General features: G+C 36.6%; 6 protein-coding genes and 1 pseudogene across 6 annotated transcripts; 4 read left to right on the top strand and 3 right to left on the bottom strand.

Annotated features, from left to right (window-relative positions):
• Positions 1-1404: 1404 nt before the first annotated feature.
• LOC123212073 (probable pectate lyase 5) lies at positions 1405-3445 on the top strand. Its single transcript, XM_044631111.1, has 4 exons — positions 1405-1733; positions 1829-2569; positions 2667-2805; positions 2899-3445. Exons 1-4 carry the CDS (start codon positions 1603-1605, stop codon positions 3118-3120), a joined length of 1233 nt encoding a protein of 410 aa, XP_044487046.1. The 5' UTR covers positions 1405-1602; the 3' UTR covers positions 3121-3445.
• A 5560-nt stretch (positions 3446-9005) lies between these two features.
• On the top strand, positions 9006-11278 carry LOC123210040 (BTB/POZ and TAZ domain-containing protein 1-like). The gene is made up of 5 exons (XM_044628200.1): positions 9006-9265; positions 9381-9514; positions 9813-10116; positions 10205-10521; positions 10861-11278. The coding sequence occupies exons 1-5, from the start codon at positions 9113-9115 to the stop codon at positions 11000-11002; spliced, it is 1050 nt and encodes a 349-aa protein (XP_044484135.1). The 5' UTR covers positions 9006-9112; the 3' UTR covers positions 11003-11278.
• Positions 11279-14232: 2954 nt separating this feature from the next.
• Positions 14233-15236, top strand: LOC123211988 (peptide methionine sulfoxide reductase-like). The gene is made up of 2 exons (XM_044630984.1): positions 14233-14670; positions 14863-15236. The coding sequence occupies exons 1-2, from the start codon at positions 14359-14361 to the stop codon at positions 15115-15117; spliced, it is 567 nt and encodes a 188-aa protein (XP_044486919.1). The 5' UTR covers positions 14233-14358; the 3' UTR covers positions 15118-15236.
• A 16-nt stretch (positions 15237-15252) lies between these two features.
• LOC123211987 (vignain-like) lies at positions 15253-17226 on the bottom strand. Its single transcript, XM_044630982.1, has 4 exons — positions 16383-17226; positions 16055-16290; positions 15827-15964; positions 15253-15684 (listed from the first exon to the last, which is right to left on the bottom strand). The coding sequence occupies exons 1-4, from the start codon at positions 16822-16824 to the stop codon at positions 15421-15423; spliced, it is 1080 nt and encodes a 359-aa protein (XP_044486917.1). The 5' UTR covers positions 16825-17226; the 3' UTR covers positions 15253-15420.
• A 1188-nt stretch (positions 17227-18414) lies between these two features.
• LOC123212571 (autophagy-related protein 16) lies at positions 18415-21406 on the bottom strand. Its single transcript, XM_044631750.1, has 5 exons — positions 21218-21406; positions 20952-21078; positions 20681-20862; positions 20404-20599; positions 18415-19721 (listed from the first exon to the last, which is right to left on the bottom strand). Coding segments are annotated over exons 1-5 (1533 nt in total). The 5' UTR covers positions 21220-21406; the 3' UTR covers positions 18415-18695.
• A 157-nt stretch (positions 21407-21563) lies between these two features.
• Positions 21564-22998, bottom strand: LOC123210796 (annotated as a pseudogene).
• Positions 22750-24182, top strand: LOC123210793 (protein JINGUBANG-like). The gene has a single exon (XM_044629273.1). It carries the CDS (start codon positions 23070-23072, stop codon positions 24180-24182), a length of 1113 nt encoding a protein of 370 aa, XP_044485208.1. The 5' UTR covers positions 22750-23069.
• The last annotated feature ends 2377 nt before the right edge of the window (positions 24183-26559 follow it).

Below are 26559 nucleotides of genomic sequence, written 5' to 3'. Positions count from 1 at the left end.
TAATTTGATTTAAATTCAATCTTAAATTAACCCACCAGAATTGAAGGGTCCACTATAGAGTTTAAGACCTCTTGAGTTGTAGTTTTGGTAATTCTTAACGGATTGATGTGTTTTTATATGTTGACTTAATAAATTATAATTTTTTAATTTTATTAGCTCTACGTGTAAATCTTATCCTAAGATTTCGGTATGACCACTACAGTAGTATACTTTGTCCCACCGATTATGCTTAAAAAAAAAAAAAAAAAAAACAGGGAGGTTTGAACCGTGGTGCCAGCTGGCCTGGCTGCTTACATGTCTTGTTACCACAAACCAGGTTGATTTTTATCAAAATTTCATTTATAACACCCACCAATCATGCGTCAAGCTGTGTAAATACGAACAATTAAAAATTAAAGAGGATATTGATGTGAAGTAGCGAGATAATGCATGTGCAAGAGAGAAAAACTATTGGTTAAGAAGGAGATTGCCACATGGCAGGGGGATGCGGGTACCACGTGTTACGTCCATGAGGGAGGTTACCAAGTAGTTTTCAGAAGGCGGCCACCATTGCCCCGTTACCCAAGTTGGACCTGTTTCTTTATTTAACCGCTTTAACAAAGACCTGCACGTGGCCCCTCTCTTCTTCACCATTCCAACATCAGCGCTCGCTTTTCCCCTTTAAATCCGTATCATCTCCCTCGTCCCCACAATGACAGGAGAATCTTTGGCCCTCGAGCCAAAATCCTCAGCTACCTAAGAAAGTTCCATGATTTATGGCTAACAACAGTTCTGTGTCGGGTCGGATCCAGTTCCATTTAACCAAAAATTTAGATCCAGGTCAGCAAAATTCAATGAGAAGTTGTTTGATAATGTGAAATTTCGGCGACGTTTGCGGTCACGAAAGATTGAGAAGAAGTGCACAAAGAATAAACAAAACAAGCCTTTGGGCCTACTTTCTTTGATTTCTTGGGCAAAAGAACGTGCTTCTGTCGCCGCTAATTTTCCAACCTTATTAAACGAAAAAATAAAAATATTCATCCTTAAATGGACAGTAAATCGTGCAGCAAATGCTGCATTGAACACTTATAATTTGCCAGAAATGTTTACCATTACAATTTGGTGTCTATTGTGGGCAAGAATTAGAATAAAACCAGTTGTATCATGTTTATAATTACAATAGCTTAATTAGCGTGTTAACCAGACACTAATCATTGATTAATAGGAGCATTCGAAACTTAATTACAGTGATTTAGATGATGTATTCGTTTTCGTTTCTTTTGAGGTGAAAAGTTGTAACCGATATCCATCAGACAGCTAAGTCTCCACTGCTGAGGATTGATGGTGAAGTAAAATTTTGACTTTAAAACATATTATATTTTTGCTTTTGCTTAACGACCAAAACTACCTGTCGGGTCTTGTGGAATCCCGTAAAAACCTGAAAGTAAATTAATCACGAAGAACAGATGAGATGAGAGGAGAGGGGATGACCCCACATGATTAGTTTTAATCACGTCCGTCTTTAATCTCTTTATATAAACCCCTCTTCTTTGATTTTCTTCCCACACTCACCACTTTCTCTTCTTCTTCTTTCTTTACGTTTACTAGTCAAGAAGAGGAAAGATGAAAATGCCAATCCATTCTGTTTCTCTGTGCTTCTTCTTCTTCTTCTTCTGTCTTCTTGTCCTGTCCCCAGCTCTTATTTCCTCTTCCCCTGTTCATGACCCAGAATCTGTTGTACAAGAAGTACACAGGTATATTTATATGTTTAACACCATACATGGCCCCAATTCCATTTATGCTATGCACATTTTCTAACATAATGTGTTAATTTTTTTTTGGTGTACAGGAAGCTCAATGCGTCTAGGAGAAACTTGGGTTATCTGTCATGTGGAAGTGGGAATCCGATTGACGATTGCTGGAGGTGTGACCCCAACTGGGAGAATAACCGGCAGAGACTAGCTGACTGCGCAATTGGTTTTGGCAAGAATGCCATTGGTGGGCGAGATGGTAAAATATATGTTGTCACTGACTCTAGTGACCATGATGCTGTAAACCCGAAGCCAGGGACGCTAAGGCATGCTGTCATCCAAGATGAACCATTGTGGATCATTTTTGCTCGTGATATGACGATTCAATTGAAGGAAGAACTCATCATGAACTCTTTCAAGACAATAGACGGTCGAGGTGCCAGTGTTCATATAGCCGGTGGTCCATGTATAACTATACAGTACGTTACTAACATTATAATTCATGGTTTACACATTCATGACTGTAAACAAGGAGGAAATGCCATGGTGAGGGACTCCCCAAACCACTACGGCTGGAGAACAATATCAGACGGTGATGGAGTCTCCATCTTTGGAGGAACCCACGTCTGGGTTGATCATTGTTCTCTATCAAATTGTCGAGATGGACTCATTGATGCCATTCACGGCTCAAGTGCCATCACCATTTCGAACAATTACATGACCCACCATGATAAGGTCATGTTGCTGGGCCACAGCGATTCCTACACACAAGACAAGAACATGCAGGTTACTATAGCCTTTAATCATTTTGGAGAAGGGCTTGTCCAGAGAATTCCAAGGTAATAATTATCATCATCACCAGTTCAATAAAAAGAAGAAAAAGTGTAAATTCTAAGTCTCTAGATATTAATATATTGCTTGTTTACAAATTTTCAGATGTAGACATGGATATTTCCATGTGGTAAACAATGACTATACTCATTGGGAAATGTACGCAATTGGAGGAAGTGCTGCACCAACCATTAATAGTCAAGGAAACAGATTTGCTGCACCTGATGCCAGATTCAGTAAAGAAGTATGGCTCATAATTTCATCACTCAACCTCTCTGTTCTTGCCATTCTTTATTTGGTTCAAGATTTAACACAGTTTACTTGTACTTTTATGCAGGTTACAAAGCATGAAGATGCTCCACAAAGTGAATGGAAGAATTGGAATTGGAGATCCGAGGGCGACCTGATGCTTAATGGTGCATTTTTCACCCCATCTGGGGCGGGCGCCTCGTCCAGCTACGCCAAAGCTTCGAGCTTAGGCGCTAAGCCATCTTCTCTTGTGGGTTCCATAACTGGCGGAGCTGGCGTGCTTAATTGCCGGCGGGGCTCGCGTTGCTAGTTTGAAAATGTGTTGTTGGACTACTATACTAATTAGGTAGTATCCAGAAGTAGAAGACAAAGGAGGAAATTGAAGAAAAAGCGTACCCTATAGAATTAATTGGCTTTTTCTTATTTCCTTTTTTCTTTTTACTATTGTTTTCTACTCTTGTCTTTTTTATTTTTTTTCTTTTTTTATTCAACTTTGATGATTACAACCTCGACCTGTAGCTCTTGGATACCATCGAAGGACTCTTTAAGAATCTCGATGGGCTGAGAGAAAACAAGTGCAGAAGCGTTGGTTATACTAAATTATCTTATTTATATCAAAGCTCCATATTTGTGTCTTTTCTTCTGTCAATATTAGAACACGCAGAAAACAAAAGCAAATGGGAAAGAAAAATACTAGATTACTGATTTATCCGCACGAACTTATATGTATGATGAGAATGTGTGAGAGGACAAAAGAAACTTATTTTTAAGTTAGAAGAAAATTGAATTATACAGGTGGGGTTAGCCTGTTGGCTACCGAGAAATTAGCTTTGATAGAACATCATCGATTGGCTTAATGTTGAATACTTTTAAATTTTGGATTCCCATACAGCAATGTCCATCCACCCAGATAACTCAGGCAACACTCTTTTCCCAGAGAACATAAATGGCTTCACCTTCTGCAGACTGCGTTTGACCAGGAAATTCCTGAAATGGTGGTTGCTCTTTCACCAATGCAGTAAAATAATAAAGAAAAAGTTACCCTTAACAGCAAACTAAAAAATTCAAAATTCAAGTGATTTAGGATTAGGGTATTGCGGGATGGGTCCACGAGGTGAGAATAAAAGGAGAAAGCACATGCAAGCCATGGAACTGCTTTTGATATGAGTGGTTTTCTTTGACAAAAGTTTAACAAATTTCAACATTATTTATCATATTGGAGGTCGCACATGCAGCAGATTTTGTTGTGGGCTGTAAGGCATGCAGCTGTTGCCTCTCGTGGCAAGCTGTGGTTGATCGGTGCTGGAGAGGTATATCCATAGAAAACTGATTCGACGTCTTCTCTTCTCTAACTAGTTGGCCAGATGTTGACATAAATCAGGCTTGTCTTTTAAATCAGCCCTTTACTGGACAACAACTAACGGTTGGTCAGCTATGCCTATCACTCATCCGAAATTATGTTATTTGGTATGATAATGATATGATTCACAAGCTAGGATATCCCACACGACTAAATAACAAATTGAGAAGTGTGAAGAGTTTTGAGATGTATCGAATTTGCTTCATTTGGGATGTACCTGAGAGAAGGTAACTTTACCATTGTGATATTCGGACAAAAATTGTTACAAATTCCCTTCTTTCAATTTGTGATGTTGATCGCTCTTGGAAACTACAGACGTGGCAGACAGTGGCAACTGACTTAAATAGGAAGGCAACAGTGAAAATATATACACAGAATGTATCATAACCAAGTCCAATTCGATCATTAAAGTTTGAATCTAACAGTTCCAATGAGTCTGTTTGCCCTGAGTAGAGGCAAGGGGACTGTTGACTCTTGACCGGGAATTCTTATAAATTTAATTGGATTGAACCAATCACCCTCATTAGTGTTGAAGTTCAACGATATTTAGCTTTGTAAAACTGGCAGGGCCTACCAGGAAACTGCTAGGCGAGATTGCCGGGAGGATAGCGTTTGCCCAGATTATTCTTCTGGTCTAAGTTTCTGGTAATCAATGAAATGAGACGACCCAGATAGATACATATGGAACAATTTTCTTTATCATGCGCTTAGAAGCAGATTGTGGAATATGATACTTCACTTGTGTGAACGGTTTGAGAAATCAGATACAAAAGTTAAGTCTTCAGCGAAAACTTTTACTTGTGGTTGACAATAACCTGATTGAAGAAATGGTGGAGATGAAATTGCAATGTACAAACACATGCCATTTTCTTAAGGTGGAACAAAATAGTAGACTGATTCCAGGTTAAATGCATCTCCACTCGTCGCTATCCCATACATAAACAATAAAACTATAAATAAATCAGCCTGTGCATATTTTTAGTATACAAATACATACATATATGAATGTATCATGATATGATTTGATGATTTTGAATCGATTAATGTTATACATATTTATTTTTTAGTATATAAATGAATACACATATAATATGTTATCATATAAATATATATTATTTTATCTTCAATTCAAAATTATCTGATCATTTGATAACACGATCAAGTGTGTACTCATTTATGAATCTAAAGTGGGTATGCATAGTTTTATTGTTTTGAATTAATGATAAAATAATACACAATCAAATAATACATGTTTATGTATATACACATTCGTGTGTGTATATATATATATATATTAAAAATAAAATAATATTAAATTATATAATAACATATTTATTTAAAATTAAACACAAATAATATTGTTCTATAAAAACTAACCCAAAAATATTATTAAAGTTGTTTTAATGATTAACCCAAAAATATTTTAAACACAAATTCAATGCATAAGTTAAAGATAACCAAGATTTACTAATATTCATTGATTAAGGAGTACCAGTTATCGAGTAATATTATATGTACTTATTTTAAATATATAAATAAATATATAATTATGTGTATCATCATATGGTTGAATGTTATTTAAATCTTAATTTCAAATCGTTCAATCACATGTTCATATATATAAAATATATACTTATTTATGTATTCAAAATAGATATATATATACAGTTTTATTTTAGTTACCATAAGGGGTCATTTGGTTTCAGTTTTTGAATATTACCTTAGTAATTTATCTTTTATTCATTTGTTCGGTTTGTCATTAATAAAATATTATAATAATATTCTATTACTAATATTGATGTGACAGATAATATATGTGGTAATCTGATTATCATCTTCATCTTAGGTATTTAAAGATTACTAAGGTAATCTTAATTTTATTATAATTATATTATTATTTATTAATTTTTTGAGACAAAAATAAATTTATTTTTAATTAATATGACAAATAATATAAAAAAATATTTAAAAATAATTATATTCAAGGACATTTAAGTAAAATAATTTACTAGTAATATTTAGTAATCTTTTAAGTAATCTATTTTCAAGGTAATCTTTCTATTTTGATAATAAAACATTATCCAAACCAAACGCCTCTTAAGTGACTCAAAGGGATATCATGATTTGATCTATGTAAAATGATGATATCGCTTATATATTCTATTAGAGTTTGTCAATAATTTTTTTTTCGGAAATTGATGGGACATAAAAAGAAATATTTGCAATTTTATCTAGGTCAAACTGCACCTTCTCTTAATCACTTATGGTGATGATTTATACTCCCAATATTGTTGGGTGTTGATCATTTCTTATTATCTTCAACCTCTTGATTGATTTTGCCCAATTTGTTGATGCCTCCACTCTGTTTTTGCCGCGCTGCCCACCCCCCCACCCCACACAAAAAAAATAAAAGGCCAAAAAATCATTCATTTTCATCATGCACCTGCTAGTTTAATTTCAAACAGTTTACACAGAAGGAACCATGTAACCAGAAAACCCTTCATTTGTATGTTTCATACACATATTTCAAATCCCTAAAATGTGAGGTTTAACCACTTCCATATAACATTACATGCTCTCTGTTTTAAAGCTTTTCATACTACAACACTCCTTTGAATCAAAGGACACAGATTTGATGGTGACTGCAAGAGATTGAGCATTTGAGAGCCTGAAATTTTGATTAAAGGGTTAGTGAATTTGCTTATGAAAAAGAAAAAGAGAAATATGGTTAGACTAATTTCGAGACATTTTTCAAACATGGGCTGATTTGAATATAATTTCTCAATAAGGATAACAGCCCAAGAGCCCAATATGAAATTTGGGTTTAACCCTGTATTGTAATGTATTGGCTACAATGAGTCCATAACATGAGAAATCAATAATTTCTTATAAAGTTACGTAACATTACCTGATAATAAATCAGTGGAGTTATAAATTAAAAACATATAAATTTAGGGCTGCGTACACATTTTTATATATATATATATATATATACAGATGATGTATTATTATGTAATTAAATTATTTTAAATTAAAAATAAAATAATATCTAATCATATAATAACGTATTATCTATATATTCAAATTATATATAAAAATTATGTATGCATATTAGGGTTGGAAATGAGCTGAATTGAGTCCAATAAGGGACCGACTCATTTTGGGGTATCCAAAGCTTAGACTCATTGAGTTCACTCAACTATATGTTCAGGTTTTGCTCACTTGATAATTTTATTATTTAAGATTGGCTCGCATAAGCTTAGGTTCATTTGCACTCGCTCAGGTCTGCATGAGATAGCTTGACTTGATTATCAAGCTCGGTTTCAAGCTTGCTTAAGGCTTGCATTTCAAGCTTCTTGTAATTTCATACTCAATAACAATGCCTCAATCTTTATGCTAGTTGTAATTTCATTTGAAGTTCTGAAAACAAGAAACTCAATAAACACTTTTAAATGAAGATGTCCATCAAGATTCTTGTATCTCATCTCTCTTATGCCATTCCAGGTCGAAACGACGGAGCAACATTGAAGGCATACCGAGGTGGAGTTGCGTCGTCTGTTTATGCAGGGAATTGCAACGGTGAAGCAACGTTAATTGGCATGGAGGGCAAATAGGAGCACTGGAATGTCGCCAACAACATTGGAGTGGAGAAGCTGCGGTGATTGGAGGCGGTTGTGACTGATTGGTTTTAGATTTAAATTTTAACTTTATTAGCTTGTTACAGTAAATAAAAGAAGTTAAATAAAACTTTGAGGATTTTGGGTAATTTGATCTGTAATGCAAAGCTAAATATGACATCGAATTAATAAAACATTAATCAGTTTTATAAAGGCAAGCAAATTATGCTCAGTTCGTTAGTTAAGCACAACATATGTTTGGGATTTTATTCGAGTTTATTTTTACCTATACTCCCAAATCCCTACTCGAATTCGGGCTATTACCATGAAAACGCCATAGACACTGCAAGGTTTCATACTTCTCTAGTTGGATTAATCCAATTAACTAGAACAAAAGTTTCAACTCTTTCTCTATTTATTTATTTATATAAACAGATCCCTCAATTTAACAATAATATCCACGTTTGAATAATTTTTATCCGGCATCTCGGCACACCGCCATAGACCATGGTGACGTCCAGTCCCACCAATTGCCACCCCGACACAAATTCTAGGCCAAACAACTATTTTTCACCTAAAGTATACTAATATATCAAAATTTTCTCTGTTAACTTTGAAAATCTTATTTACCTATCTATAAATTGTTAAAATTAATGAAACCTTAATCCTTAAAAATTTTATCTTTTTTTTGTCCCTTAACCCTTAAAAACTAACTATTTTCCCTAAATTAAGTTTTGAAAAATAATATTCTCCAAAAAGTTTAGTTTTTAATCTCTGATACAAAATCTGATTCCATCACGCAGGGAAGCTTGGCAAATTAGCGTACCCTGGGTGGAAAATAGTCCTTTGACCCAAATTCTAGTGCTCACTGCGGGCCCCGTAGTCAAGATCATAAACAGTCGAAGAAACACTGCTGACGTCAGGTATTACCACGGATGTTCCACGTCAGCTATTAAAATTTCATCTGACTACTAAAATATCAAGGATACGGTTGGACATGTAAATACAGGAAGATAAATTAGAAACAAATAATTCTATATACACAATTTTATTTTTTGATGCAAGGCAACTCATTCTTTCCTTAAGGCGTGCTACAAATGCATTTAGAAATATTACAGGTCTGCTCTGCACTGTCTGGTCTGTGGTAATTCTGAAAAAGTAACATTTTAACTGTTCGATTTTGTCGTTTTATCATTAGAGCGTCTATAAAATTCAGACAGGGCGGCCGACCTTAACCTCAATCTCGTTCTCCCCGCACAAACATAACACTCAAAGAATAACTTATTCCCTTCTGTCATTCTATCTCTCCCTCGCTCGCCCTTCCAATGGAAGAACCTCTGCGCGCAACCACCATCTGTTGCAATCTTCATCTCCATTCGCATCTCGCTACACTCACCAAACAAAGCGTCTTTTACGAGCCCGATTTCGAAATACTCACCTCCGATGGCCTTCTCATCCCAGTTCACACCGGTATCCTGGTATGCTTATTATCTCTTCTAACAATTTCTGTTTTGATTCGACTCAATATTTCTCCTTATTGCTTTTTTTTTTTTTAAAGATCTGATTTTCTTGTTTTGATATGGTGAAATTTAGGCATCGGCGTCGCCGGTGTTGGAGAATATCATAGAACGGCCACCTAAACATCGGAGCTCCGAGAAAGTCATTCCGATTTTCGGGGTTCCTTCTGGTGCCGTTTCCTCTTTCGTTGGATTTCTGTACACGTCCAGGTGATTACCTTTTAATCTCTGCCGTATATTTTGTTTCATTTTAGCACGAGGTTTTAATCTAACGGCTTTATGCTCTTTGGTCGAACTCGACGGCGATGAAGATTCTTTATTAAAAAAAAATAGAGAATATTTTGTTTACGAACCATCGAATGCCACGTGGCGGGTTCAAACCAGCTAAGCTGGTCGCCTAAGTAACTCGTGAAAGTCATAGAACCAGACAACCCAGATTAGTCACATCTAGTTCAGATTTTATTATATGATATTGAAATGACTGAAATGTCCCTGGCGTGTGGAGCAGGTGCACGGAGGAGCAGGTAGAGAAATACGGCATCCACCTCCTGGCCTTATCACACGTGTACTTGGTGCCGCAGCTGAAACAGCAATGCACCAAGGGTTTAGGTGAACGGCTAACGATTGAGAATGTGGTGGACGTGCTTCAACTCGCCAGGCTCTGCGATGCACCGGATCTTTCCCTCAAATGTATGAAGTTAATTGCAAGCAGGTTTAAGAGCGTTGAGAAGACTGAAGGGTGGAAATTTATGCAAGATCACGATCCATGGATGGAGCTTCAGATTCTTCAATTCATGGATGAAGCTGAATTGGTAAATTACTTTTTGCCCTTTTTCTAGCCTCGACCATTAATGAAAAATAGGTGTTTATTTAATTTAATAACACAAAATGTTATTCCAGAGAAGGAAGAGGACGAGAAGGCACAGAGAGGAACAGAGTTCGTATCTACAGCTAAGTGAGGCAATGGATTGCCTGGAGCACATTTGCACGGAAGGATGCACGATCGTGCGTCCATATGACAGGGAGCCCACCAAGCACAAAGGTCCTTGCAGTAAATTCGCCACGTGTCAAGGTGTGCAACTGTTGATCCGCCATTTTGGGACCTGCAAGAAGAGGGTGAACGAAGGGTGCTTGCGGTGCAAGCGGCTGTGGCAGCTCCTTCGACTTCACTCATTAATGTGCGACCAACCTGACTCTTGCGGAGTTCCCCTTTGCAGGTGATCAGTCCCTTTCACCCAACTTTACTTATGACATGTTTGATGACGATTTCACACGGACCAACGAAACTTGGTATTGAGCCTTTCAAAAATGATGTTGATTGATAAGATTTTGGTGGAAAGGAATGGACCTGGTTATTGCAATAATTTATAAAAGACAAGCCAGGAGGTCATAGGGTTTATCTTTCAATTTTGATTTGCCCTGTGCTCTTAAAAAATAAATATATGTCCAAGCAAGTGGATACTGTTTTTGATGTCGTTTTCTGGTGCAAATGCAACGGAGGACACTTGTTTCTGGTAGAAGAAAGTCATTGAAAATATCTTTTTGTATTGTGACAGGCAATTCAAGTTGAGAGCACAAGGGGAGAAAAAGAGTGATGATGGGCGATGGAGGCTTCTGGTGAGGAAGGTTCTAGCAGCCAGAACAATATCTTCTTTGTCTTTACAAAAGAGAAAGCGAATGGAAGAATCAAAGTTTTGATGGATCACAAGAGCCATTATAATGTTTCAATACTTTTTTGTTTATATGGGTATGGTAAATGAGGGTGAATTTGTATGCTCAGTCTTATCACCATTATGAATAATAATATGTGAAAAAGTGGAAAAGGTTGCATAAGTCAAAGATCCTGCAGTGGGTATGGAGTGGTGTTTGGTAATTCTTGATCTCTCTCTATTGTAATGAGGTGAGCTGTAGGGATTAATGTAATTAAAAGAGCATAGCCTTTTATAAATTAATAATCTTTTCTACCGGTTTGGTGAAGGGTTCTCCTCTACCTTCCTGAAATTTGACTTACATGTCGGTTTACAATGGATAAAATGTTGGGGGAGAAAAGAAAAAAAATAGCATGCCCAAAATCAAATTCGACTCTTCTTGATTAAATTATATGATAGTAAGCAATTTTAAAAAAAAAATTGTATTGTATTCTATAATTTAACATGAAAATATTTTTAATATAAAGAGTAAAATCATGTGGTATTATCTAAATAAACTAATTTATTATTTTCAAAATTATGATACACGATTTTCAGTCTATCACTAGATATGCAACTCCCTAAAATAAGAGAATGAAAAAAAAAACACAATTACAAAAAAAAAAAAGATAATATCACAATAAAATTGTGCGTTTATATATCACATTATAAACATAAAAAACAAATCTCGACTGTTTAAAATATAACACTAGATATACTTAAAATACTGTTGTAATTTGAGAGTAATTCAACAGTAGATGAAAAAGAAAAGACATTTTTTTAATAATTATCTAAATTAAATTGTAATATACAAATCATGTTTCAACACAAATAATAAGTCATTTGATAAACCGAATGCGATCTCTATCATTTAGAATAAAGACAATGAGTTTTTTATTAGTAGTCCAAAAATTAAAACGATCGAACGGTGAAAATGAGAAAAAAAAAACTCCTACAGATATGCACTAAAAATCCAAATACAATATTTTTCTAATTTTCTCTCTTCCATATTAAGACTTTTGTGTACTATTTATAGGGCTGGACTCAAGCCGAGCTAGCTCGAGTTCGAGCTCGGCTCGGCTCGGTTCGAGCCCGAAATGAGCTGGGCTCTGTTTGGCTCGATCGAGCTCGAGTTGGCTCGGGTTAGCTCGGTAGATTTTTTTTTTAAATTTTTTATACAAATGACATCGTTTTGATCTATATATATATAAAACGATGTCATTTTGATAAGAAAAACGAGCCGAGCCTTAAATAAGCCGAGCCGAAAATGAGCCGAGCCGAATTCGACTCGAGTTGAGCTCGAGCCGAACTTTAGCCGGCCATAAATAAACCGAGCCGAGCCCGAGCTGGCTACGAGCCGAGCTCGGCTCAGCTCGAATCCAGCCCTAACTATTTATATGTGTTGTTTTTGTTATTCTGAATTTTATTTTATCTTAATTTATGAATATAGTGAGTTGAAATTTTTACATATAATAAATTTGAGTTTTTTCAATTTGGCAGGACCAAGAGACCCAACATGAAAATAGTATGGAGGTGGCCCTTTATCATAATAATTATTGCTTCTTCAACCTTTAATGTAATTGCTTGGAAACATGGATGGCGAAGGTCCTGTCCACTTTGAAAACGTGCTACACATTCTTTTATTCAGGAGGATCCTACCAACAAGGGAAAAAAGTTGGCCAGTGGCCACTCAATGATGGCGAGGCTAAACTATATAAAACCAATACAATCATAGTTGTAGTCATATTTGCATTTGATAATTGTGTATCCTCTAATTGACCCATTACTTTTGTATTCAAGTTCATGCTCTTCTCCACAGCATGACTTTGAAAAGGCTGCTCTGCTTCTGCCTTGAGTAACTCTGTAATTCTTTTACATGATAGTGTGTGAAATGCAATCATCTTTGTTAAGAAAGTCTAGTCAGGCGGGATGTTTCTTCAACCAACTGATAACTCTTGCATGTGTAAAAAGAAAAAAGGAAGTGTATTGTTTTTCTTATATTATTCTGTTTCTAATTTTTACAGCTAACTAATGACTGGACTATTGGTCTCTCTTCTGTGAAAATTAAAAAAGTTGGTCTGGTAAAGGTGGATCAGCTGCGACTGGTGTGTGGTGGTGAGATGCTCAACGTGTTCCAAGTAAAAGGAATCCCATCTCGGCCCTACTTAAATCTTCTCTTGTTTCCATCGGCTGAGAGGGGTCCTTAAACATCATGAATTTCAAAGGTTACATCTCGTTCGCATCGCAGAAAGGGCTTTTAGGCCTGCAACTTGCTGGTCCATTGAATACTAAATAGCAGAGAGAGATCATTTTACACTTTTTTCTCTGTCCGTCTAGCACTAACTGCCGATCAAATGCTTTGTTGTTTAAGCCTTAACCAGCAGAAAAATGACCCACCAACTATGTTGCTACATTATGGCACCTAATTGTCGATCTCACACTCTTTTCCTTTGCATCGGACTTCACTTTTCAGGCATTCTAATTCTTAGGATTAAGCAATATCCATGTTGGCCAAAAGGTGTAGGGCCTTGCTCACAATATTATACTAGTTCAATTGAATTGATAAGCTTGGACATCATAACCATACTGATTCTGTTAGGGCTAAAGCTATAAAAATGTCTCGTTGCATTTCAATATTAAATTATGTTTAAAATAAATTAAATTTGAAAATCATATTTATCACATAATCTTGAAGCTCTAAAGTAGAGTCATACATATAATCACCATTTATAACAATTAGACATGATAAATGATCGTGAGTTGACATAGCCTATAGATAGAGACTACACAAAATAATTTGTTATCAGTAGTATTACGTATTCTGTTTATTCAGTAAAATAAATAAAAAAGAGAAAATATAACTAATTAAGTATCTTTTATTTTATTTTTAATTTAAAATTATCTAATTATATAATAATAATAATAATATTATTTTAATCCTTAATTGAATACTAAGAAAATGCGTGTGGGTATTTTTTTATTGATAATCTAATAATCTAAATCCAACTGGTTATTTCATTTCATAAATAAAACAAGCAATTTTCTTTTTCCTTATTTGTAACTCATCAGTTAAGCCTCTATTGGGGCTTTCCCTATTGGGTTGTAGAGCCCAACCCAAATGAACCCAAAAGTCTGATGTAAACGTAACAATGTCGAAATCGAAACTTCGTATCCTGACGTCACAGGTGATGTAGAGAATTCATTCGAATTGATGGAATAATGAATCTGGCTGCATTCTGATTCATATTCATCACATTGACGCTGATTCTGACTCATCTCTCTTCCTGTAAAACGGGCCACATATTCACGATAACTATTGCAGTTGCAGAGTCGATTACAATCAGAGATAGCAGGATTTTGAAAAAAATGGCAACCAACAACCCAGCCCTGGAACCGGATCAAGACCTTCCAGAAAACACGGCTCATGAATTCGCCCAGTTCGGAGCGGGGTGCTTCTGGGGAGTGGAACTAGCGTTTCAGCGAGTAGTGGGTGTAGTCAAGACTGAAGTCGGGTATTCTCAAGGCCACGTCCCAGATCCAAATTACAAACTTGTGCGCTCTGGAACAACCAACCATGTGGAGGTGGTTCGGGTCCAGTTTGACCCACAAATTTGCCCATATACAAATCTCCTCTCTGAGTTTTGGAGCCGCCACGACCCTACGACGCTCAACCGCCAGGTACGGTGTCATTTTAACTTTGTACCTTCTTTTTTAATCAGTTAATTTGTAAAATACATACCTGAATGAGAAAAGAGTGATTAAATATAAAGAAATAACAATCCCAGAGTATGAATATAAGATATCTTTTGTTTTGTTAGCCCCTTAAGCTGTTTGCTCTAATGGAAAAATATCTAATGATTGATGTGTCAGGGTGGTGATGTGGGTGCGCAATATAGATCAGGGATATACTACTACAATGAGACACAGGCTTGTTTAGCCCGAGAGTCCAAGGAAGCTAAGCAGTTGGAGCTCAAGGATAAGACGATTGTCACTGAAATTCTTCCTGCAAAGAGATTTTACAGAGCAGAGGAATATCATCAGCAGTATCTGGAAAAGGGAGGAGGTAAAGGCCTGAAACAATCAGCTGAAAAGGGTTGCAATGATCCCATCAGATGCTATGGTTGACAATGTATGCTTTTCACCTTTATATCCACTTATTGCGTAATAAGGAGATGTCTTGCTCGGTGTATTCATAGATGACTTGCATTATAATATCAATAAAATTACCAAACTGTTGTTACTGATATATGGCATTAAATCTGAGAAAATACAATATTCATTGATGAAGTTGTTATATATATTACATTAAATTTAAGAAATACATTATTCCTTGATGAATCATGATGCCATGAGTCATGTAACTATTAATACAGAAGACATAAGTAGTTAAAGATTGAGAGCAGAGCTTAAGACAACGGTGAACATGAATTAGAGCTCGTCTTTTGGAGAATGTGAATCTCCACCAGGGTTACTTGAGGATTTCTTAATGGGATATGCAGCCTCCATAGCTATGCCACAGAGTCCCTCCTTGTTTGCAATGCCGCGCTGCATTCTTATGTAACCCTGCTCTCCCCATTCAGGCCCCCATGAGTTTCTGACTATCCAATACTTTGTTCCATCAAGTGTTGTTCCATAACCCACAACTGCAACCCCATGGTCCAACTCTGTGCCGCACTTTCCGGTAAATACACCCTGCAAACAAATTCAAACACAATGAAAGGGAATAAGTTCAGATTTTATATTGTTTTGTTTTATGTATTAATCTAGACTGTTTTAAAATTAGTTTGCTTCCAAGGACAGCAGAACAAGTAAAAGATTCTTGTGAATGAATTACCTCAGAATAAAATTGGAAATCTGAACCCCCAGCATCAATAGCCACAGCTACTGGCTGGTTTGCAACCGCTTTAAGCAGTGAATCCTCATCAGCAGGAACATTCTCATGCCCATCGATCGACACTGCTGGAGAATTCTCCTAGAAATCCAGTAGATAGTGTTATTATTTCATCATCATCATCCAAAAACCAAAAAAAAAAAAAGCGCATAAACCCGGTTATATATTTGCCTTTGAAATATCACAAGTTCCATCCATAGCTTGGTAAGGATAATTAGCCTCTGTTGTTATGCCTCCCTTTTTCGTAATGAAGTCAAATGCCAAATCCATTAGCCCTCCGTTGCAGCCCTGATTTTCTACAGTGTCACAATCTACCAGTTCTTGCTCAGATAACGATACAAGCTTATTCGTCCTGATATGATTAATACCTTCTACTGCTGCAATTGTTGAAAATGCCCAACAACTACCTAATAATACATAAAAAAATAAATGAAACTTTTTATATTACTTGTGTCAACTGTCACAATAACAAGACTATGGAGATGGAAAATGATGTTACCGCATTGGCCTTGATCCTTTACAGGGTTGACTGAGCCTTTCTTTCTCCAATCAACCGATGGAGGGACACTGTCTACCTTCTCATACATGAAGCTCCCATTTCCTCGGGGCGCCCCCTGGAACATTTTGTGATGCTTAACCTTGGAGCCAGCGTAAGTATTTCTGAATTCATGGTTTGTCATATCCGCAAACTTGTTCAACTTCAACTTATAAGGCTTGTCCATCGTGTTAGTGTTGTGGATATGCATAACATTATTCTTGAACACATTAAATCGCTTGTTTTTCTCATCCAAACTTCTGGAAACTGTGTGATGGCTCCTCCACCTCTCGTACAAACCCCACAAGCCTTCGTCGGACTCCAACTCCTTCTCATGAAAGTCGAAACTTTCAGTGATTCCAAGAGCCAGAGCCAATACAAGACCAACTAAGAAAACCTTCCTCATTTTCACTCCTTTCTTATTTTTGAACACAGAATACTATGAAGTTAGAGAAATCAAGCAGTGGTTTATATAGAAGAATAAGAAAGAAAACAAAGAGACATTAAGCGAAGAAGTTACAGGTTTCTTGTAGGAAAGAACAAGCTAATAATAATGTTGAAAGGAACAAAAATGGGGTCAGCCAGCAACGGGGAAGAAGCTGTAGAGATTGGTTCACTTATCCTAAGCTCTGATCTCAATAAGGAAATGAGGGTATTTCATCTTATTTTATATATACATGAACATGAGAATCAGTTAGGCAGGCTCTAACATGGAAAACATGTGGTGGCTTAATGCTGAACATTCCATGGCAAACACGTCATCCCATGATCATAAGTACAGGAGAAAGGAAAAATAAGTGTGGCCAATGGAGGTTTTCGCCACGATATTTCAGCTAGTGGGAAAACTGCTTTTTGTGACTTTAACTGAAACCAAAAAGCTTTCATTTTGACACCGGCATAACAAGTTTTGAGCGCAGGGAAATCTATATATTCTTTAGATTATTATGCCATTATTATCATATCATATCACATAATTGCGTGTATATATATCATAGAATCATAAAACACACGAGAAGGGGGATGGATACAGGCAATTTTTAGCAAAAAATGATACAGAAACAGCAATTTCTTGCTGCTTAAGCAGAGAATAAAAACAGGCGAAAATTCTAATAAACTATCATGGAAATCGGTGCCGTGCCTTCATTGTTTATGAATGATGATTGCCACTTTGTAAAAGTTTTGCCAACCCTTATGTAATCGTTCAAAATACACCCAACTCCCTACGAGTAATAAAAAAATCATTGCGCCTTGTGAAAAGAACAGAACCTGAAAAAGGTGTAACAGTTAGTGCATCTTCATCGTGTGAAAGTAACAACAAGATGCAATTACTTGTACAGATTTGGGGGTTCTTTCGTGTTTCAGTTCTCTTGCCCGTTTATGTAAATTGAACATTCCATGGTAAATAGTTGATAGAAAGTCACTGTTATTTACGAAAGAAGGCAGAGACTATCATAAAGTATAGGTGGCGTGCCAGTAATATTGCATACAAAAATTATAGGTTTATCAAAAGGTCGCAGTGAGTCGGCCAAGGCCAGCCGGTCACTTGTTGGTCATTTGTGTTGGGCTGGCCCTGTCAAATCTTAGGGTCCGGGGCACTACCCAAGACCATGTGACATGTCTGATAGACTTTTTAACGAGCCGACCAAAGTGTTAGCCCATTAACTTATAAATTTTACATATTTAATTAATTATTTATATTTTTTAGTGGTTTGTGTCAGAGCGACTCACATGACTCATCGGCGGGCCCGAGGCATGACCGACTAAATCCACAGGTCTGATGTAGTTTGCTTTTTCCCATTTAGGACTGACACGGACTGTGCCAAATTATACAGGGCCAAGCTGGGTTATCAGAGTTCCAGCTGAACCAATCCATTCAAGCGTTATTCTATTGATTTTTCTGTCAGCCAAATATCTGTTACCTCCATAATCTTTTCCCTGTGGATTTGAGTTCATTGAGTTAAAGGCAGTTAACAGGTAATGAAAAAAGACAGTCATAAGACCATACAAGCCAATGAATAGTATAATTACAAGATCCATTTACACAAATAACGAATCAACCAAATTCCTTAGTCAAACAATAACTTGTAATTAACCAATATACCCGTCTATTTATGCAGCAAAACCCAAAATTTTTACATTTTTTCCCAATTGTAACACATTATTGGCAAGTGCAGAATCATATCTCTAGTGTGATATCACTGCATGGCTGATGATAAATCAGAAACTAGAGTAACCGCTTCGGTTTCAACATATATACACGTGTGTATATTACAACTATCAAGTCCAAATACAAACAATTCCATTCTTGTCAGCGGAGGCTAGAGGTTTTCCAAGCCCACTCCACGAACAACACAGGACTGGGGCATTGTGTTCCTTCAGAGTGCTGACTATATCAGCTTTAGACACTGACCAGATACATACAGATCCATCAGCTGAGCCAGCAGCAACATAGTTCTCATCTGGACTGATGCAGGATCTACTCCAATTAGATGCCAATCGATTTCCAGTTGCTCTTAATGTGTGGCATACTTCCAGAGACCGAATATCAAATAAATTATGCATGTTGTCTCGTCCACTAGTCAATACTATGTTTCCACCCCTAGACAGAGAGATGGATGTGACGGCTGCAGGTGAATGTGCAGCAACTTCGCTAAGCAGCTTTCCTGTCTGAATATCCCACAAACGCAGATTTCCGTCAACATGACCAGAAAATAGCGTCTGTCCATCCATGCTGAATGCAAGAGCATTGCAGTTGCTGTGGAAAATGATGGTGTTGACACAATAACCTTTCTGCAAATCCCAAACTTTTATTGTTCGATCATAAGCTGCACTGACAACATAACGACTTGAAATTTTGCTGACATCTACAGCACACACTTTATCTGTATGACCTGTGAGAGTATGGCGAATGCGTCCAGAGTAGACATCCCATACATATAAGTTGTTTGAGCTACTTGCTGCAATGACAGATCTATTATCATGGGTAATGGAAAGATCAAGAACAGAGCCGAGGCAACCATAAAGAGTATTACTTAGAGATCCAGTGTTTGTATCCCACAATTTGATTGACTTGTCCTGTCCCCCACTAATCAATCTGCCAGAGTTGTACTCAAACAATATGGATGCGCAGCCACCATTGTGGGCATGGATATTGTGTTTGCACACAGAAAAAACGGTTGAGTCCATGAAGTACTCAGCACCTTCCTCACTTCGGCGGACAACACCATCTACTTGCTGCTTCGCAAGACTCTCCAGTTCACTGGCCTTGTGCCTTTCCACCAAATCTTCATAAAGCGCATTTGCCTACATCATTAAAAGAAAATTAATCTAAATAAAAATAAGTAGTTAGAAGGTAGAATATATAGTGATTTCCAAATTCTTCAATAGAGTATATACTTCAATGAAAAAAGATAGAAACTAAAACTAATTCCAACTCTAAAGCAAAAGATACAATTCAAAATCTGAAAAAAGCCCATCATTTAAAACTTAACGTTGTTAATGTACCTTTTCCCCCACCAAATATTCAAAAAGGTTTATTTTCAGTAATATTCAAGTTGTAACTTATCTACAAAAGAGAAGTTGCAACCCCAGAAGGAGGCATATAGATTACATCTCCAAATAAATAAACAAGCACAAACAAAGGTAGACCCAGAACATCTACACTAAACAAAACCAAAGATAGTGTCTGAAGACCACCATCTCCTCTCTGAAACCAAATTCAAGATCACAGTAGTGCTCACTATAATGTTAATAAAACAGAAGATACAGATCTTATTTATTGCTCTAAAGATTGATGGAGAGAATACAGTGCATGTGAGTGTTGAAGCAATGGGAAAACAAACCCCTGGAATCTGCTTACACATAAATGACACAGATGTAATCATTAAATATTATATATACATGCCATTGCAACATAATAGAGTTAGTATTAAACTACAGCACATCCAATGTCTCCATTTTAATCAGAACATGAATATCAAAATACCTCATTAAGCCGTTCAGCATCTTGCATCTTTTGCAGCATCAATCTATCAAGCAACATCTTATTTTCAGCCTCTGCAGCTTTAGCTTTAGCGGTCATTTTTTCTAGTTGTGCTTGGATTTCCTTGTTTTCAGCCATAACCAATTCTAGAGCTGCAATCTTTTCTTCCAAATCCGTCTTCAATTGAGAACATTCATCACTGCAATTCTTTAATTTAGAATCTATGTACACATCCACCTAGCCGATAAGCAAAGAATAAAATAAAGACTAAAAAAATAACCTTATTTTCCCCAATTCCTCCATTAGAGAAGCAATTTGTGAGTCTTTCTCTCGTAACAAATTTTTAGAAGCTCTGGATTCGGCTACCTCAACCACCAGTTGCTCCGACAACCGCGATTGGGCTTTGTAACATTGCTGAAGTTCCTTTTCCAGATTTTCAGTTTTCTCTTTCCATTCGGACCCCTTTTTTAACACCACATAACTAACTCAATAACAATATTATGGTTAACAAACTGAAAATGAGAAAGAGATGCACTATGATAACGAAATACCTGAGAAATTATGGGGCGAGAAAGAGCAATAATAGCAGGAGCATGAGCGCCTTCTTCAACCAAATGCCGTTTCCGCAGCGCCTTCAATGCGTGCCTTATAGCTTCCTCCCCAATTTCTATTTGCGACCTGAAATCATAATTTTTATATTAATCTTATACTTACTGATTCATCAAGTTAAACTTAAACAGCAGACAACGCATTCTTTTTCTCGGAAACCCCAAACAAAGCAAAATAGCAGAATAAAGTACTTGATTATAACACATACATATTGATCGAATCCGACTGCTGATTTGAGAAATTGTTTCGAATTAGGTTTTTCCCAGAGCCACGGTTCCTGCTGTTCGACTCGACGGAAGAAGAAGATTGAAGATTAACGAGTATTTTTAGAAAATTGGACTTGATTGTATTGAGAAATTATATTTATCTAAAAGGTCATCTCACAACCCGACCCGTTCACTCTGCGACCTGGAGTCGGACCTGCTTTCGGGTTCATTTTTTCTTTTAACAAATAAATAACTAATAAATGAAAAACAGAGGACTAAGTCCCTTAAATTATAAAATATTTTTATTTTATCTTTAATTTAAAATTAAAAATAAATTATAAATTAATATTACATAACCAGTAAGTAAAATCGATTCAACCAGTCCCCCCTTTTCCGTGCTCTTTCTAGCTGTTGTTCGATGCTTCACCTAGATTTCTTATGGTATTCTACACTTCTCCTTGACCTGTCCATCTGGTCCAAAGAGATTCTTAACCTTTCTACTTTGTCAATATTGCTAAATTTGTACTCATATAGTCTCAGCTTTTCAGGCCTGTCTCTGCTTTTTTTTTTTTGGCAATGGAATTTATCAACTTGCCTATTCAGAGCCAGCAACAGTTATACAACGCCATGTGTCAAGAAAAAAAAATTCTCAAGTTCATATAATTTACAGATGCCAAGTACTGTGCTGTGAGTACTTACATGAATGATCAGTACAGGGCACTTTACCAACGGGATTGTATCAAGGTTCAGCACAAAACTTAAGTAATGTCATGCTCAGAAACAAAGAATACATCAATCATTCCTTTAAAAGAATATGTGGAAACTGACCAGAGAACAATTGCTCTAACCTTATAGATGTCAAATCAGTAAGTGTGCTTTACGGGGTACATGACTTTTAACACTGGAAGTATGGGACTATGCAGAACAACACCTCTTAGTTGAGGCAAACGGGCTGCAAGATCCAAAGTAGGCCAACTTCCAGCAGACTGACCATAAGGATGATGTCTTCCTGCTTAGCACCATAGCTTTCTTCAAGAACCGTGTATGCAGCTTCAATATCTGCATAAGCATTCCGCTCACTGGGCTGAACAAAACAATACACATGCTGTCTTAAGTGCTTGACATTTCAATTACTCAAAATAGCCCCGAAGTCCAGAATGCTTGGATTGATAGTATATACTTTTGGGCAATTTTTGCTTGGCTATAAGGATTGACGGCTCTTCATCATCCGTTGTTGGAATGTATAAGCAAAGGGATGCGCATGAAGGGATCGACCTGAAGCTTGCTCAGGTTTCTTTCATGTAAGATATTTGATTGTCCACAGGATGTGTAATGGTAAAAAGATGATAAATTACATGACGTTTGCTCCATCAGCTAAAGTAACTGAAATTGAATATCTTTTGGTGCTTTGGTTATCATTATGTCGTAGTGGTTGATCACATGCATGTTTCCTAATAATTCAGCAGAACCCTAAAACATGTGCGTTTCTGGAACCAATTACCAATTAATTAATCCCCGTCTCACAATTCAGCGACACATGTTGGATTGATTTTAAGTTAAATATAAAAGAATCACCTAACCCTACATTTGGAAGAATATGTAGGGCATTCAAATAAGTTTAAGAAAAACCTGAGAGCCTACTGCATATCTTCCATGCTCCACCTTCAATTGATTCGTAGGCCCTCAATTTATTCATGTGTTCACTCCAAAGCTTGCCACCTTTCAGCTTCGTGAACCCGAAACTAATTCCTCCATTAAAATAATTTCCCACATGTTCCACCATAACGCTAACCTCAATCTCTATTCTCTATTATATATTTCTTATTCCTCACTCTCCCAAAACCTCAAAAAATCATGTCTTCCAATGGGTATAGCGTCTCTTCACTCTCTCAAATAAGTCCTGTCCCTCATGAAACATTGGAACATCAATGCATTACCACCCTTAAAATCCAAAATCCTCATATCAGCTGCCTGGCAGCCCACAACAACCTTCTCTACGCTGCTTCCATCAACGAAATCAGCGTATTCGATTTATCTAATTATGCCTTTATTGATATGTTTAACAATGATTTAGCTTCTGGTTCTGTCAAGTCCATCGCTTTTAGCAGTACAAATAAAGTCTTCACCGCCCATCAAGACTGCAAAATAAGAGTGTGGCAAATGACACCTTCAAAGCGACACCAACTTGTCTCCACACTCCCCACTGTCATAGACCGTTTTCTCCACTTTATGTTGCCCAAAAACTACACGACTGTAAGGCGTCACAAGAAGCGGCTTTGGCTTGAACACTGGGATACAGTTTCACATTTAGTAGTAACAGAAGGGTTAATGTACTCAGTTTCTTGGGACAAAAGTTTTAAGATATGGAACCCCACAACTTATCGGTGCTTAGAATCTGTCAACGCACATCAAGATGCAGTAAACGCAGTGGCGGTGTCTGACATCGGTGTTGTTTACACAGCTTCAGCCGATGGACTTATAAGAGTATGGGAAAGAGTTGACAAAGATAGTAAACACAAGCTAATTGCGACATTGGAGAAGCATAAGGCACCGGTCAATGCTCTTGCACTGAAGCGTGACGGTTCGTTTTTGTTTTCAGGCGGCTGTGACCGTTCGATTGTGGTGTGGAGGAGAGAAAGCAGTGTTCATCGGATGGTATTTGTGGAAGCACTATGGGGTCATACAGGAGCTATATTGTGTTTGATTAATGCTGATGATTTGATAGTAAGTGGATCGGCTGATCAAACGGTGAGGGTTTGGCAGCACGGTGAGAATGGTTATCGTTGTAATACAATCTTAAAGGGGCATGAAAAACCAGTAAAGTCATTGGTAAACGTTAAAAGTGGTAGCCGCGGCGGCGTCGTTTCGATTTGTAGCGGCAGCCTTGATGGAGAAGTTAAAGTATGGGAAGTGTCGAAGAAGAAGCTGAAGAAGTTTGAACTCTACAAACTGTCTTCCAAAGAGTGAAGTGGTTTTCAAGCTGTCTTGCTTGTAGAGACTCGTAAAAAAGTTGCATCACATGCCATGTATTGCAGATATGTCTGAGCACTTGGAGCTCCCTCCTGATTAGAGATGAAGAATTTTATATATGTTTCCAACCACCAAAAAAAGGAAAAAAAAATTGTAAGAGAGCCAGGTTGATGATGAATGTTGTCAAATTTGATGGCTCAGAACTTAGATTACTGAATAAAGCTAACTACTTGTCAGCTTTTCTAACATTTACATTCCTGATTAGCGGGAGCATGTGGGTAGCGACTTTGTTTAATTATATCGCACGAAGCGATGATTTATGCAATTCTTTATTTTGGGTTTCTTTCATTTTTTCTTGCGTAAGCAATGATGTAATTTTTAATAGTATTATACGTATTTTAAAATAAAAGAAAAAGTAAATAATCACTTATTATCCCAAATTTGACTTCTCACATAGAGCATGTACCAGTGAGCTCAGTAATTCAAGGGCATGGTTTTTATTAGCCATCAAGTTCCATATTAACAACCTTCTTAAGAATGAATAGCCTCATATATGTTTGGTGGCTTAGGATCAATGTATATAACAACCAATCCCAAATTCTTGTTGAATGAAAACCATCAAAAGATCATCTGTTACTAAATTAACACAAGTCTCACCTAATTTGTCATTAGATGTTTAATAACTAACAACCATGTTTTCCCTAAATATTCCTATTGGATTACCTAAAGATACCACATTAATCATTAGCATAATCAATAAGCATACCAATAATCTCTGCTTTAGATGTGAGGCTCCATCACCAACAGAAAATAATAAATGTATGATGATGATTAGTAATTTCTAAATAATGCTGTCTTACCTGCATCCACCAAGAATACTTCTAAACTGGGGAATACTTCCACTAAGTTGTCTATTTCCCTTGGCTTCACAGCATCAATAATTAGTATTTTGCTGTTTCCCTTCTTTGGGAAGACTTATAAGAGAGCATTCAAGAGCCTATTTTTAACATCCATACCTTGCCATTTTTTCAAGGATCACAGCTCACAAGAGTCCCCAGCCCAATCAGGTATGCTGGTACTAAGGAGATGTGTCCTTGATATCAATCAACAACTGATTCACTGATATAGAAATGACTTATTCCAACAAGGCAATTCATTGTAATTGTCAGTTAAATGATCAATATTTTCTATCTTGCAAGATGTTATGATGGATCATAACAATCCACGTATGCCCAGGAAAAAAGCAGAATTGACCTTCCTTGAAGAGATCGAAAGTTCAGGCCCAAGTAATAATCTAGATTCCAGACTGCTGTGAAGCATCAAGTATGAATTGTTAAGTCACAAATTCTAAACAAATGCTTGATTGTTATCAAAGCAATAAATGATTGAATTGAATATCTCCTATCATAGACGAGGACTGATTATTGATGGCACCTTTGTTTGGTTAGACATTTTATCAAAGTACTCCAAATCGAAAAAATTCAATAATACAACATAATACCAGCTAAAAAAGTTGGCATTCATTGGCCTTGATTAAATCACAATTTTGTGATAGTGCCTATGACCTTTGTCAAATTCTGCACCTTGTCAACTAACTCCCTAGCTTCCTGTGTAATGGCAACTTTGAAAAAAGTAAACAAAGAATGGAAAAGTGGTGTATTTTCACATTGATTCCCTTTGACACAGATAATAACATAAAACATAGAACAAATTTTCAACTAAATGAAAAGTACTTAAGCCACTGAAACTTTTATTACACCTAAAACCACATTCAGGTTTCTATAGCAAGCATTGTCATTGGAACACTTCAATTAGAACTCACATACGCCTCTTGAAGGACACGATGGGTTTAGTTGGAATGGAAGCGATAATATCCGTGTCCATCATGTGGTTCTACTTCAACCCCATCTCAACTTATGTTATTCCATATTTTGGCACATATAATCTCAACAATCTAACTTTACAAATAAATACTAAATAACAAGTTTGTTCATTAACTAGCCAGAATCAATATTATAGACATTAAGCTTACTAGTACTCAGGAAGCAAACTTCTTCAAAGTGAACAAATAATTAGAACAAGTAATCAAACCTACAGAGAGAGGTTACATCTCATTCTAGGTTAAGAAAGGCTTGAAAACAACCCACCCTATAACTAAGTCTGACAGTTTGAAGTAATTACTTGTAAGTCATCATAAACATCTATCAATCTAACATAAGTTCCTGACCTGAAAATCGCTCAAGTTGTAAGTCATCATAAACATCTATCAATCTAACATAAGTTCCTGACATGAAAATCGCTCAAGAACATCTAGTGTGATGAATAAAGTAATGCATATCAAAATAAAAAAAATAGTAGGAGGGAAAAAAAGTAT

Source organism: Mangifera indica, chromosome 3 (assembly GCF_011075055.1).
Source record: "Mangifera indica cultivar Alphonso chromosome 3, CATAS_Mindica_2.1, whole genome shotgun sequence".
In the NCBI taxonomy this organism is placed as follows: domain Eukaryota; kingdom Viridiplantae; phylum Streptophyta; class Magnoliopsida; order Sapindales; family Anacardiaceae; genus Mangifera; species Mangifera indica.
This window is presented reverse-complemented; position numbering and strand designations above follow the sequence as displayed.

Bases quoted from the DNA above. Each gene is read 5' to 3' on its own strand.
- LOC123212571 (XM_044631750.1), bottom strand. The intron at 20,863-20,951 runs GTATTTCGTTAT...GTGTTAAAAAAG, and splicing joins CTCGCCCCATAATTTCTCAG to GGGTCCGAATGGAAAGAGAA. The intron at 20,600-20,680 runs GTTATTTTTTTA...AAAGAATTGCAG, and splicing joins GAGGAATTGGGGAAAATAAG to TGATGAATGTTCTCAATTGA.
- LOC123210793 (XM_044629273.1), top strand. From the start codon at position 23,070: ATGTCTTCCAATGGGTATAGCGTCTCTTCACTCTCTCAAATAAGTCCT.
- LOC123211987 (XM_044630982.1), bottom strand. From the start codon at position 16,824: ATGAGGAAGGTTTTCTTAGTTGGTCTTGTATTGGCTCTGGCTCTTGGA. The intron at 16,291-16,382 runs GTAACATCATTT...ATGTATTATTAG, and splicing joins AAAGGATCAAGGCCAATGCG to GTAGTTGTTGGGCATTTTCA. The intron at 15,965-16,054 runs GCAAATATATAA...CTGGATTTCTAG, and splicing joins GAACTTGTGATATTTCAAAG to GAGAATTCTCCAGCAGTGTC.
- LOC123211988 (XM_044630984.1), top strand. From the start codon at position 14,359: ATGGCAACCAACAACCCAGCCCTGGAACCGGATCAAGACCTTCCAGAA. The intron at 14,671-14,862 runs GTACGGTGTCAT...TTGATGTGTCAG, and splicing joins CTACGACGCTCAACCGCCAG to GGTGGTGATGTGGGTGCGCA.
- LOC123212073 (XM_044631111.1), top strand. From the start codon at position 1,603: ATGAAAATGCCAATCCATTCTGTTTCTCTGTGCTTCTTCTTCTTCTTC. The intron at 1,734-1,828 runs GTATATTTATAT...TTTGGTGTACAG, and splicing joins GTTGTACAAGAAGTACACAG to GAAGCTCAATGCGTCTAGGA. The intron at 2,806-2,898 runs GTATGGCTCATA...ACTTTTATGCAG, and splicing joins ATGCCAGATTCAGTAAAGAA to GTTACAAAGCATGAAGATGC.
- LOC123210040 (XM_044628200.1), top strand. From the start codon at position 9,113: ATGGAAGAACCTCTGCGCGCAACCACCATCTGTTGCAATCTTCATCTC. The intron at 9,266-9,380 runs GTATGCTTATTA...GGTGAAATTTAG, and splicing joins CAGTTCACACCGGTATCCTG to GCATCGGCGTCGCCGGTGTT. The intron at 9,515-9,812 runs GTGATTACCTTT...CGTGTGGAGCAG, and splicing joins GGATTTCTGTACACGTCCAG to GTGCACGGAGGAGCAGGTAG.